This window comes from Gekko japonicus, unplaced genomic scaffold, assembly GCF_001447785.1.
Source record: "Gekko japonicus isolate JY-2015 unplaced genomic scaffold, Gekko_japonicus_V1.1 scaffold1346, whole genome shotgun sequence".
In the NCBI taxonomy this organism is placed as follows: domain Eukaryota; kingdom Metazoa; phylum Chordata; class Lepidosauria; order Squamata; family Gekkonidae; genus Gekko; species Gekko japonicus.
Window position 1 is genome coordinate 170,791 of NW_015162521.1, and position 14,479 is coordinate 185,269.

The window sequence follows — 14,479 nt, forward strand, 5'->3', positions numbered from 1 at the left end:
TCTTGAAAAAGAGCAGTTTCTGTCAGAGCTCTCTCGGCCCCACCTACCTCACAGGGTGTCTGTTGTGGGGAGGGGAAGGGAAAGGAGTTTGTAAGCCGCTCTGAGACTCCTTTGGGTAATGAAGGGCGGGGGATACATCCAATCTCTTCTTCTTCTCTGGCCTCTGATTCCTGCTAATGCCCTTGCAGCTTTTCATAGCACACCTTTCGCTTATACCCTTCGTGTCCCATACTAAAGCCAAGTCCATGTTTTAAACTGTCTTTCTGTCATCATGCTCCCCACCAAGGATACTCTCCTTCTTGCCTAGTCCTTCTCACAGCTTGAGTTTAGAAGGATTCCTAGCCCACTCCAACATTCTTTATCAGTCTTGCTGTACTTGCCTGGTAGTGGTGGTGGGGGTGGTTCGTTCCTGCCATCAAGTCGCAGCTAATTTATGGCAACCCTGTAGGGTTTCCAAGGCACGAGAAGTTCACAGGTGGTTTGCTGTTGCCTGCCACTGCATAAGGACCCTGGTATTCCTTGGTGGTCTCCCACGTACTTGCCTGGGGTGGTGGGGGTGGTTCGTTTCTGCCATCAAGTCGCAGCTAATTTATGGCAACCCTGTAGGGTTTCCAAGGCACGAGAAGTTCACAGGTGGTTTGCTGTTGCCTGCCACTGCATAAGGACCCTGGTATTCCTTGGTGGTCTCCCACCCAAGCAACCTTGCTTAGCTTCCACGATAAGATTGGGCTAGCCTGGGGTACCCAGGGCAGGGCATACTTGCCTGTAGTAACCAATAGTTCTCTCTTGCCTTTTGGCCTGATTTTACATAATTACATTTACTCCTGTGCCATGCCATTCATTCTGATATTCACAGCTTCCCCATATCCTCTCGGTTGAGGCCAAAGCTGGGTCGTGTTGCCTCCTCTAGAGCCATCCCTTTGGTGCAGTTCAGCACCATAAGCCCATGTAGGAGGTTTGTGGGAGGAGTATTCGTTCTTCCCTTTTAACTGCAGCTCACCAGTTACCTTCATCTAAATTCATTTTGGTATACACTACTTTCTTTTTTTATGATAAGATTTAACACGAAGCAAGAAAGGTGGGAGGGAGTAGCCAGATAAATCCAGCTGAAGACAAAACACCAGGGCTGTTGTCTTGCAGGGTCACAGAAGTTGCTAGATTCCAAGTGAAATACATAAAATCACAGTGGGAGTCTAAGCACACATCTCTGTGTGTCTCTTCAGGAAAAAAGGTCACCAGTATTCTTCTGGCAAACACAAAACATTCAGAGTATATAAACATCACATGCATAAGTTACAAAAGGCTTATTCATGGCAGGGGGGGGGGAAACCCTGCCGCTGTTCAGAGTTTAGATAATCCCTCTGAAGAGATCTACTTCACAGCTTTATTTGAAAATAAATGAATTCACCTTTTACAAGCCCGTAGCAATAGGAGACTGCAGAAAAAGAAGTATTCATAAAGCTGAAATAAATAAGGGGGAAAAAATAAGAACTCTTAAGTTTATAGCACAGTGGCTTTCGATCCATCTGTAGGAAACACCATAGCAACCCAGCAACGGAGGAACCGCCCCATTGGTCTTTTACAGGACTAAAAGGACCATCTATCCTGTTACAAACTTGTGTGCTAACTTTGATCTTCCCACTAGCCTCTACCACCTGCTCCCTGTCCAAGATCATTAGAACTGCCTTGGCCTGATTATTTTCAGCCGTGGCACTGTTCCTCTGGAAGTCTTCCAGAAAAGATTAGGACTCCCCTCTTAACAGGTTTTGAGAAGTTCTGTACAAGAATATTGTGTAGGAGAGCCTTTGGTGGAAGGCTAATCTGTATTGGTCTATTGATTGGTAATTGTGGGACTGATGCTGTGCTTTATTATTTATTGCAGGCTGTTTGATGGGAGGGTGGGAAAGATGTAAGGGTATTAATAAATATGTGCATCATGGAACCCCATTAATGTTTCCTGTGTTCTTGCACAGATGAAGGATGCACATCCTGCTTTTGTGGAATGCTAACCAGGTTTATTAGGGCTGTGGTGACTCAAGAGGTTAAGATGCTGAGTTGCAGACCAGAAGGTCAGTAGTTCGGTAGTTCAGCAGTTCGAGATCCAAGTGTGCCGTATGACGGAGTGAGCTCCCGTCTCTGGCCCCAGCTCCTGCCAACCTAGCAGTTCGAAAGCAAGAATTTGCAAGTAGATAAATAGGTACCACTTCGGAGGGAAGGTAACAGCATTCCGTGCGCCACAGCGTTTAGTCATGGCAGCCACATGACCACGGAGAAGTCTTCAGACAGCGCTGGCTCTTCAGTTTGGAAACGGAGATGAGCACCACCCACTGGCATTGGATTCAACTGGCGTTCGAGCAAGGGAAACCTTTACCTTTACTTTTTTAACCAGGCTTATTGGTCATCACAACTGTCTTCCACAATCTGTGAGTGTTTTTGAGAACACGCCCAATGCAGGCCTGCAACTAGCAGAGGTAAGCAGGCTGACTTTTAGGAAAGCTTGTGCTGATCCTGGCTTCCTCGATGAGGAACCCACCAAAATCTAACGAAGTCAAGGATTCCATGGAATATGTACCAAGCTGCCCAGCTGGCATGTTTAAATCGGTTTTGCTATTTTTGTATTTACATGTTGAATTAAATCCTGTCAAAAGAAATCTGTACACAGAAGGACTTCCAGGCAAAGAAGTGCAGCTTCCCTGCTTCCCTCCTCCTGCAGCAGCACCAGTTGCCTCCTGAAATGCAGCCCCCCTGGGTGAGACGCAACGGGGGAGGGGGAGGATTTCAGGGCTGCCACTGGAAGAGGAAAATCAGCAAAAATCACCCCTCCCTTGATTGTGCGTGGGTCATCCCCATGCAATCCAAACCATTCCTGGTTAATCTGCATGTATGACAACATGTCAGTGCTGATGTGCAATTTATCTATACAGTGATCCTATAGATAAAAATCAAGGAAGGCTAAAACTATTCTTTTGCAGATGGGTCTTGTTTTTTAATCACGGTAATAAATTTGCTTGTACCTGTTTGCTAAATTATGTTTGTATAAAACATGACCACAAGCTAATTTTGAGTGGCAGGACTGTAACCTTTTACTTAAACCGCAGACCAAAAAGCCCATATTATTGTATCCCAGTATTTCAAATGCTTACATTTTATTTATTTATAAAATATTTCCCCTGGGTTTCTGCTTTTGAGCCACCAGAGTGGCTAACATATTAAAAAACAGACCTATGTAACAGCAAAACACCAATACCACTATCAACCAATCAAAAGTTTTTAGTCGACTATTCACTTGACTGTTAACAAAACTGTTCTATTTACCGTAAATATTTTTTGCCAATTGCCAGATTTCAACACAAGTCCATAGAAGATGGTGTAAAATAATGTATCATTGGAACAAAGGCTCCCACTCATTATTACAAGGGCATTGGATATTTTACTTTTCACGGTCTTGCGGTAAAACACTTGCACAGCCAAATAAAAAGGCTATGTGCATCTCACATAGCCACACCAATAAAAATAGGTTGCCACTAATTTAAAATTAACCCAGCCAGTCAAAGCTTTAGTTAATTATTCTATGAATTAAAACACACATCCCTAAGAAAAGTGGAGAATTGCAGCAGCTTCTTGATTTTTGTTTTTCTTTGTAAATTAAATCCGGATAATTATCCACGTATCACAAAGGTAGATTGCAGGGCCAAAAGAAACAGGTCTGCTCTGCTCAGGCATAGAATGACAGAATTCTGAGATAGCAGAATGCATCATACAGCTGTTTGAGGGGAGGCCTTTTAAAAAACATATTTCGCATTCTTTTGCAGAAAAATCTTTCTGCATGGGCAGCACAATCCTGAAGCCTGCTGTGGTGGTGCTGGTGGTGGTGCAGCCACTGATCCAATAGTGGTGCCGCTGGCCTGTTTCCTATGGACATTCTGCAAAGGGAAACAGCAACACATGTCTTTCCACAAGGCGCAGGCAGCATAGCAAGCACTTCAGAATCCCCAGCAACCCTGGCAATCAGACAAGGGCAACTGAGAATGTCCCTGTGAGTGGCACGCACAGGTGCAGCCAATCACCACCCACCAATCCAGCTACTGCCCCTCAATGCCACTCCCCCCCCCCCAGAAAGCCAGTGGACAGGGAGGAAAGACCCAGCAACCGTGCAATCCCAACAGAGGCATGTGGGCAGAGTGCCCTCCTCAGCCCACAGAAGAAAGGCACCCATGTAGCAGACAGGACACCCATTCCTTTCCTAGCAAAGGGCCCTTTTGCTGCCCACATGCAATCATCCCTGCTGTGAGCCACACACACCTTTTCTATGAAAAAAGACTCACACACAAAAAGACAAGAGGGCAAGCTCAAACCCACAGACCCCACACCCAAGACCAGCGTCCTAACCACTGGACCAAGGAGAGGTTGAAAGTAGGCATGCCATCAGGTACTAGGCACCCCACTGCAGCCCTGAGGTCACTACCAGCCACACAGGGCCAGGCAGAGATCATTGCTCAAACAGGCTCAGTGGAAAGGCCCTGGGATAGCATGGCCAGGGCTCCTGGTTTGATCTCCACATGGGGAGGGGCAGAAAAAGCACTGGAGCTGTCACAAACCACAAAGGCCAATGGGCCACTCTAGAGATGCTGCACCAATGGCAGTATCTTCCTTCTGTATAACCTGGTTCCCCTGCCCCTGCCCCTGCCCCACTAAACTGCGTGGCTTATCAGATCCTAGTAGTGCTGTGGGGGAGTGTGGGTGTGTGGGTCCCAGCAACCCTCCACTCCATTCTAGGGCAGCCACAAACACCCTCAGACCTCCCACTGGTCAATGCCCCTTCCAAATTGCACACTGCACCCAATGGTGTTTTGTGGGGGGGAAGGGGGGGACCAAAAGATGGGGTCAACCTTCAAAGTGCCACTGGACCTTTGCTGTGCACTACAGCTGAACAAAACAGACGTCCAGTGGCACTGGAGAGACCAAACACAGCAATCCCAGGATGCATCTGAGTGAGATGGACTGGTAGAGGTGGAGAGTGCCGCCAACCCGCAGCCAACTTATGGGGACCCTGCAGGGTTTTCAAGGCAAGAGACATTGAGAGGTGGTTTGCTATTGCCTGCTTCTGTGTAGTGACCCTGGTATTCCTTGGAGGACTCCCATCCAAGTACTAAACAGGGCTGACACCGCTTAGCCTCTGAGATATGATCAGATCTGGCTAGCCTGGGCCATCCAGGTCCGGTGGACTATCTGGTTGGAAAGTGGCAGGAAATGCCACTGGCGATGCCAATGGAACACCTTGCTGACTCATTGCGTGCTCCCTCCCCCCTGATTATGCGGTTACAAACCTAGTGCAATAAGGGTAGAATTTTCCTCCTGAATGCTCTATTTAGTTGCAAGGAGTCTTTTAATATGGCGGGGATTGCATTTCCCCTTAACAGAGTCTGAAGTGGTACAGTCCATTCTATTAGCTCAAGATTCCACCTACTTATTTTGCTGGATATGTAGTCCAGGCCACAGTATATGGATGAGCAATTCTTTAGCACAAGGCAGCAACTGACATGTCATTTCTTTGATTCTCCCCCTCCCTTTGCAGACACTCTAATCCTTGAAATTGTGAGTGAAGACATAAGATGAATCATGGTGTGTACTGGAATGTGAAGATGGTGGTTTTGTACACAACACTGCAAATATATTTGTGATAAAAGAAAGCATCTGACCATTTGGTGCCTTCAGCATCTCCAGTTTGCTCAATATACCAAGCCCTTCCCCTTCAGATGAGATCTAAACCCAATATATGAACAAATTTCAGCTATATTAACAGAACACAGAACCCTACAGTATCACCTCCCCCCACCCCACCTTCACCAGCAAAATAGTTGGGAACAAACATCTTCATTCTAAAGTACTATAAGCAAACAGACAGAACCGAAACAATACATTTTATTTCAAATAACTTTGTAAGTACACTTTGACAGTAACTGGGTTTTCACAGCAACAATGTAATTTTAAAATGTGAGAATTAAAAGGATTAAAAGGTTAAGGCCAACTGCTAATTTCCCCCTGTTTAAAGTCTCTGAATTTACAGTTCCTTAAAGGGGGAGAGGGGAGAGACTGTGTAATTGAAACCCATGTAGAAAACAACACTTAAAAAATATTAAAAGGCACATTAAAAATCTCAAAACACCAGTACTGGAAGCAAAAAAAAGTCAAAGGCGCTGTTGAGGTAACTCAGTGGCTACTGAACAATGGCATCTTTCCACTGAAGTCAATGGGCTCTGCAGCATATAAAAAGAAGAGTAGGTTTTTATACCCTGCTTTTCTCTTCCTTAAGGCGTCTCAAACAACTGCCCTCCCTTCCTCTCCCCACGACAGTCACCTTGTGAGGTAGGTGGGGCTGAGAGTTCTGATAGAACTGTGACTGGCACAAGGCCGCCCAGCTGGCTCCATGTGGAAGAGTGGGGAATCAAACCCAGTTTTCCAGATCAGAGTCCACTGCTCTTAACCACTACAACATTCTGGCTCCCACACCATGCTGGCTCCCAAAGAACTGCAACTTCAGGCCCAAAGTTAAGAATTACCAGAACAAGATCAGAGCTTTCTTCAGTCAAAGAACTAGCTTACATCAACTCTGTCAGTGCTATTCTTTCTCAAAAAATGCACTCTGGTGCAGTCACTTCAAGTTAATCTGGACATTTAGAAAGATGACAAAAACAAGGCAGAAAGAGGAAAATGGCAGCTTCCTCTAACGTAAACAGGGCTGACATGATTGTACCAAAAGGAACAAGTATTTATGTGCAAATTGGGATGCAGTGATTCTCATCAGGGGAAAAAATATATATGGCCAGCACTGATCCTACAAACAATCCCTCGGAAATCAGTCCCACTTTAGAGCAATACAATTTTATTCCAAATAAATCTAGTTAGGACTGGTTCCACATACTCTACAAATGTCATGCAATCGAGGAAATTATGAAAATTATTAATTAAATCATAACATGTTAAACAAAAGCAAACATTAGCGCCTTCCACAGCAAAGTGTTGCACATTTATTGAAAGGTCAATGTGACACACAAAACTACGCCCCTATCCCCACCTCTTAACATTATCACAGTTTGGCGTTGAACTGGCCCATCAGTTTTTCCAGCTTGATCGCTAAGGCCATGTCACCCTTGATGGTCAGTTTCCCAGACATGAAAGCCATGGTTGGCTTTAGTTTGCCTGAAAGAAGCAGAGGGAAAAAAGGCTTTTAGAACAGGCACCATTTACTTAAACACACACACACACAAACCCCCCTCTTACCATGCAATCCTATGCAGAGTTACTCCTGTCTAAGCCCACTTAAATACATGGGTTTAGACTGGAGTAACTCCTCAGGGTTACATAGTTGGTATACTTATTAGTTAAACATCTTTTTTTTTCTTTTTTGTTCAAGGAATACTTTCCTAGGAAAATGGTAGCATGGATTCAAGCAGGAAACAGCTCAGTCAGACAAAGAAAACCTAAGAGCCCTAATTAACGTCAAACAGCCAGCCATTCCTCCTGAATCTGCTAAACAAGCTGCAGTGCTTTTGACTAAAGTCATTTAGAGACCTTTTTTTTTGGTAGAAGCTGAAAATGAATGAATGAATATATACAATAAATAATCAAAACATTTAAAGTTCAGCATGCAAGAGAGCAAGGAACTCCCTGAAAATCCTTACAAGTTAGTCTATCTGCACAATTTATTCTGAAGACAGAATTAATCCATTGCAGAGCTCAGGACCCAGAGAATGATCCAAGGGGATGTGATGCTGTGGATGCTTTTTGCCGGTCCTACAAAAGACACATTGTGCAGCTAACATCCATGGGCGGAGTACTCCTGTCATTCTCAAAGCTGCATGACAGGAGTACAACTATTAAGAAAGCTGCCCCCCTTTTTGGAAGACTTCATGCAAGGAGAAGCAGGTTCATAATTCTAGAAACTCCCGTTGGGGCTTGACTTTTAAAACACTGATGCAAAATTGTCTGGTAGTTATCAATCTGTATGTACTGAATGTTATTGCTTATTGAATGTAATGAATATTTATACCTGACTAGGATGAAATAATGACACACTATGCACTTTACTAAATGATGACCATAAATAGAACACATTAGCTTGTTAAAAGGTTTTTGCAGTGTATATTTATTTGTTACTAGACTCTCCTAACACTGCAGCTCAGGTTGCTTCAGCTTCTTTTAAATATGGCAGTCCTTTCCTAGCCTGTGGAATGCTTTCTATCTGGGCTTCAAGTAGTGTGGTTTTAAATAGTTTCCAAGCATTCTTTAGGGATCTGACTCTCTTGTGCTTCCCCCTCAGCTTCCTCTCAGTATTCCCCTCATTTTTGTAAAGTTCCCTCTTTTGAAACCAAATGTTACCATTTTGGACTTTAGGGGTAACTTTGCATTGACCTGAATGCTGAACTTAACAGCATTGTGGTCACTGTTCCCAGTTGGTGCAACAACCTCTACATCTCTCACCAGGTCTTGAGACGCACTTAAAACCAAGTCCACGATCACCACCCCTCTGGTTGGCCTGCGACCTACTGATCCAGTACAGAGTCGTTTATGATGTCTAGGAATCTCATTTCTACAGCATGACTCAAGCACATGTTTACCCAGTCAATGTGAGGGTAGTCAAAGTCTCCCAATATACAATAACATTATCTCCTTTAGTCACCTCCCTTATTTCCTTCTCTACCTCAAAATCAGCCTCAAGGGTTTGATCAGGTAGGCGACAATACACCCCTACTTTTAAGTAACCCTTAGGGCCTGATATTTCCACCCATATCTTTTCCTTTGGGGAGTTAATTCCCCTAATGTTTGCTAACTTGTTTCTATGCCCTCACTGATGTACAATGCAACACCTCCCCAACCCGTCCCTCCCTGTCCTGCTTATACTACTTATACCCAGGATTTTCCCCATTCCACCATGTTTCTGATAGCACTTAAAACCAAGTCCACGATCACCACCCCTCTGGTTGGCCTGCGACCTACTGATCCAGTACAGAGTCGTTTATGATGTCTAGGAATCTCATTTCTACAGCATGACTCAAGCACATGTTTACCCAGTCAATGTGAGGGTAGTCAAAGTCTCCCAATATACAATAACATTATCTCCTTTAGTCACCTCCCTTATTTCCTTCTCTACCTCAAAATCAGCCTCAAGGGTTTGATCAGGTAGGCGACAATACACCCCTACTTTTAAGTAACCCTTAGGGCCTGATATTTCCACCCATATCTTTTCCTTTGGGGAGTTAATTCCCCTAATGTTTGCTAACTTGTTTCTATGCCCTCACTGATGTACAATGCAACACCTCCCCAACCCGTCCCTCCCTGTCCTGCTTATACTACTTATACCCAGGATTTTCCCCATTCCACCATGTTTCTGATATACCTACTATATCTAAATTGTCACTGAACACCAAGCACTCCAGCCCCCATCATATAGACACCTATAACGATTTTTTCCTCTCCAGTAAACCTTGCCTCCCTCAGCAATCTTAGTCACCACACTTGGCCCGCAGTCACCGTGTCCCAAGTTCCTTACTCCCAAGTTCTATTACACTCCTACCAATATTACCTTGAGTATTTACTTGTCCCAAACTGGAGGCTCCCCAGCCCCCATTGGTTTTCCCATGGGTTTAATTTAAGAGCTGCTCTGCCACCTTTTGGTTCCAGTGAAGCCTGTCTCTTTTGCACAGTTTAGGCTTGTCCCAGAAAGTTCCCCAGTGCCTAACAAATCTAAACCCTTGCTCCTGGCACTACTTTCTCATCCACGCATCGAGAGCCCTGATCTGTGCCTGCCTATCTGGCCCTATGCATGGAACTAACAATAATTTAAGGAAATAGATGAATAAATATAAATCGTGTATGACTTAACATCAAATAAGACTCCAAATATCTCTCAAATATACAATAGTATTCAATACATGAAATACAAGAAATACAAAACAAATACAATAGATAGGATGGGGATTTAAAGCAATAGCTAACATTTACTATTTAACACTCCCAAAAGAAAGACTTCACAAATTCCAATTTCAATGGACTGAAAAACATGAAAAACATGATCTTCAAATGTCCATAAAGCAAGTACATCCTCTTCTTAAGACTTAAGATAAACAATGTAAAGTATGCTGCAATCAGCAAGTAGATCCAGTAAGACAAACAATAAGAAATAAGCTGCAGTCAACTCATCCTCCAGATTATTCAATGCATTTTCAATCCCTTCAGGACTGCACATCAACGGGAACTTCCAAAGAGGCACAGCAACAGGAACTTCTCAGCCAATAATGCCTCCAAGCTGTCTTATTGTACAGCAATGTCTCCAAACTGCCTTATTTTTCTTTATTCATGATAGACATGTGTAGCCTAACTCTGTAGGTGCTACCTTCAAGTTCCTGGCCTTTAACTTTCTGCCTAGTAACCTAAATTTTTCCTCCAGGACCACACAACTACATTTCCCAGTGTCACTGGTGCCAATGTGCACCATGACTGCTGACTCTTCCCCAGCACTCTCTATCAACCTATCTAGACAGTGCATGACATCTGCAACGTTTGCACCAGGCAGGCAAGTCACCATGTGGTCAAAACACTTGTCACAGACCCCCCCCACTCTCTATATGCCTAAGGATTGCATCACCCACTACCAAAAGCCCACCTCCCCCCAACCCCAGAGAGGCATTCTTGGTAAAAGAGGATATTGGTCCATTGCCGAAGGAAGGGGTCCCTCCTAAGGGGTCACATCCCTCCTCCTCAGACTGATGCCCAACACAGGGAGAGACGATGCCTCAGAGCCATACATGGCTTTATATCTGTCTGAAGAAACCTTTCTAATCCCAGTTTACAATTGGATGAGGCTGGACTCATTTTTGTTGAGGTGAGAATTTTAGGCATCTTTTTTTCTCATTAACATTTTATTGGTAGGATTAAAACAATAAAACAAATATAACAATAAAAATATACATAAAGGTCATAAGAACAGTTATACATTCAAACCAACACGCTAATTACAAAAAAAAAAAGCTTTAAAGAATGATACATTCTTCAATAAATCTTTGAACAAAGTAACTTATTTTAGCCTCAATTTGTAATTGATGCCTGTACTGTTTGTTGCTTTAGATACAACCAAGTGTCTTCTGCCCTCAAGAATATCTGTAGACATTCAATGATATATCTAATCCTATTAAACACAAAGTACTACCCACAAATCGAGTTTTACCAAAGCCTACTTACTATACTTTATTTGAACCATAAAAAATCCTCACAACCATTTAACATAGTTATCCCAGGATGCTGAGATAAATTTTTTGTCTGATAGAGCTTCTAAAATTGGCATCCATTTAGCTTCGAACCCAACATGTACGACGTTCCTTTTATTTCTGTTAACTTTATCAGTGATGCTTTCCATAATGAACTGATTCCACAGCTTCTTGTACCAAGTTTGAATGTTAGGGGGGGAGATATCTTTCCAGCAAGATGCTATAGATAGCCTAGCCGCATACAGCATTGTGTCCAACATGTCTCTATAGTGATGATGTGCTATTTCCTCTGACCAAAGATTTAAAAACAAGGTCTCAGGTGACTTTGGAGTAAGTATACCCAAGATATTGTGGATATGTCGCAGTACATCATTCCAGAATGAACTAATTTTTTCGCATTCCCAAAAGCAATGCGCAAAAGTTCCTATTTTTTTGCAACCCTTCCAGCAGTCTGGCGAATAGTTAGATGTTATGTGAGACAGTCTCTGAGGTGTCATGTACCACCTGGTTAGAATTTTAAATTTGTGTAAATCTATTGATAGTGCGCTAGGAGTGTTATTTTTTTGTTTCCAAATTTTTGTCCATACCTCGTCACTTAGAGTCAAATCGCAATCTCGTTGCCAGACCGACTGATAATTCGATTCAGATTGCAACAAGTCGTAAAGTGCTGAGATCAGTCCCTTATTTTTGTCACTAAAAATTTTAAGAATAAACTCCAGTTTAGTATGTGGACAGGACATTATTGATATTAGTTTTATGTGGCTGGTGACGTGCTGGATTTGCAAATAAAGAAACCAGGGTGTCAGCTTTTGAGAGTGAAAGCTCCCTTTGTCAGACACTAGTATCTGACGAAGGCAGCTTTGACTCTCCAAAGATCCCCTGGAAATCGTGCTACTGGACTTAAATCTAGGTCTTCTACTGCAAACTAATATGACTACCTGTCAAGGTTTCAGTTTCACTTCGTTTTGCTTCACTGCTTTCCTTGCCATGTATTAGGGGGGAGGGAATTCCTGAGGGGAGTGTATGTGTTGTTAGAGTGAATGCCAGTAGTAGCCATAACCATTTCCTAACTTGTACCCCTCGGCCTGTTCTCATGGGATTTGGCCTTGGAGACTTCTCTGCCTTGCTAGCTTAGTATTTTCCATCTCTGCTTTAGAAAGAAGACCTCTAGGTGTCATAATGTCACAATACCTATGAAGTCGAGCTTTTTTCCAATCCAATCTGTGAAAACCCACATGTTGTGTAAACCACGATTGATATATAAAAGTAGAATACCTTGACCGTTGTGGTAAGAGTGTTTTACTGTGTTTACGCCAGACATTGATAGTAGGCATTAAGAACATATTATTTCTGGCCCCGGGTACCATGATCGGGGTGTTGTTCCAAATAATTGCCTCCAATGTTGCAGTACTAAGAGTGTCTGAGCAAATTTGCGCCCATTCAGGCACTGGATCTGAACGCAACATTTTAATGACATTTGACATCAAAGTAGCCCTGTAGTAACAATTCAAATCTGGTAAACCATACCCTCCTTCTTTTCCATTTCCGAGTGTGGAAGCTTATTCTTGGGTTTTTTCCATCCCACAAAAAATTGTTTAACGTAGTCTGCCATGTCTTAATAATTTTTAAAGGGATATTGATTGGTATTGTTCTGAATAAAAACAGAAACTTGGGTAAAATCTCTCAATCCATGTTAAATTCTTTTTATTCCAGTTTAAGATATCGGAACGTATTTCTGCGTGTGTAGTTTGGTGATTCAATTGTATTAATTTGGAGAGATCTGTAGGAACCTTAATTCCTAGATAAGTAAGATGGGATGAGACCCAGCTAAACTCAATTTTTTTCTGTATTGACCTTTGATCCTTTTCAGCAATGTTAATAGGAAGAATTTGTGATTTGGAATTTTAGGCATCTTTAACAGGGCCTTTTTCTTTTAGCTCCCAAAATTTGGAAATCCCCCAGGAGTTCCATTGAGCCTTCTCCTGAGCTATAAAAGTGGGTTTTATTTTGGATGACTTTTGAAGTGAGGTAATTTTTTAAAAAATTCTGTGCCACAAAGTACAATTTTTATTAGCAGTGTCAGAAATGTATTTCAGCTGGCCAAGCTGTTTTACTGTTGGTCTAACTGCTTTAATGTTATGCTACTTCCATTTATGAAGCACCCCTAAGGAGATATACATCATTCTAAGTCCATTAAAACCATTGGGCTTAGAGAATAACTGTAAGGATAGCACTATTATTTGGGTGGGAAGAATGCACAGAAATGTTTCAAATAAATGTTGGACAATGAGCAAAGCTGTCCTAAGCAGAGATACGCCCTTCTAAGTCCATTGACTTTAATGGACTTAAACAAGTGTTAATTCTGTTTAGGATGGCATTGCTACTGTGCTTTAAAAAACTTGCTGCTTGAATCAAGTTTTTAAAAGCTGTTTTAAAGCTGTGGTTGTAGCTTAATTTTTAATAATCTTATTATTGTTTTGTCCATGCAACTTGTCTTTGTTAGATGTCATATTTATGACAAGAAAAGCAGAGGTCCATCATTGGCTATTAGCCACAAGGTATAGATAGGAACCCTCGGTATGGGGCAAGTGATGCTCTGTATTCTTGGTGCTTGGGGGGGGGGGACAACAGTGGGAGAGCTTCTAGTGTCCTGGCCCCACTGGTGCACCTCCTGATGGCACCTGGTGTTTTTGACCACTGTGTGACAGAGTGTTGGACTGGATGGGCCATTGGCCTGATCCAACATTGGCTTCTCTTATGTTCTTGGAATATACATTTTCTAATATACAGGTAAATAAATGGATAAAAGTTGAATGCGTCTCAGCACTGTAACGACTGCACTGGAGGCAGCACGTCTCAAGGGGATGGGTATACAATGAAGAAATAAGAAGCAATACGCATGCCTAATACTCCCCCTAGGACGCAGGTGTCAGCAACTGTCAAGACCAGTTAGTAACAAGACGACAGATACATTCTGGCTAAACCAGGGCAGATTTTTCTAATACCCACCTGAAAACATTTTCACAAAGTCACTGCTGGACATGCTCATGATCACGTCAACTTTCCCAGGTGCTTCTCCACTTCCTGCACTGCCCCCTTTGCTTTTAAGGTCAATGTACCACGTTCCTCCTTCTTCACCTAATGCAAGAGACAAACAAGTAGGACCATGTATAAAAGTGAGCCTGATTTTTTTTAAAAAAATTAGAGGTTTAACA

The 14,479-nt window shown here is 42.8% G+C and overlaps 1 protein-coding gene across 1 annotated transcript in view; it reads right to left on the reverse strand.

Moving 5' to 3' along the window:
* Window positions 1-6,457: 6,457 nt before the first annotated feature.
* The window catches only part of HSDL2 (hydroxysteroid dehydrogenase like 2), a 36,276-nt gene continuing 28,254 nt past the window's right edge, over window positions 6,458-14,479 (reverse strand). The window contains exons 10-11 of the mRNA XM_015406228.1: window positions 14,274-14,402; window positions 6,458-7,200 (exon numbers count right to left, since the gene is read on the reverse strand). Coding sequence (XP_015261714.1) covers window positions 7,088-7,200; window positions 14,274-14,402 — 242 coding nt within the window. The 3' untranslated portion in view covers window positions 6,458-7,087. The remainder of the gene's footprint in view (window positions 7,201-14,273; window positions 14,403-14,479) is intronic.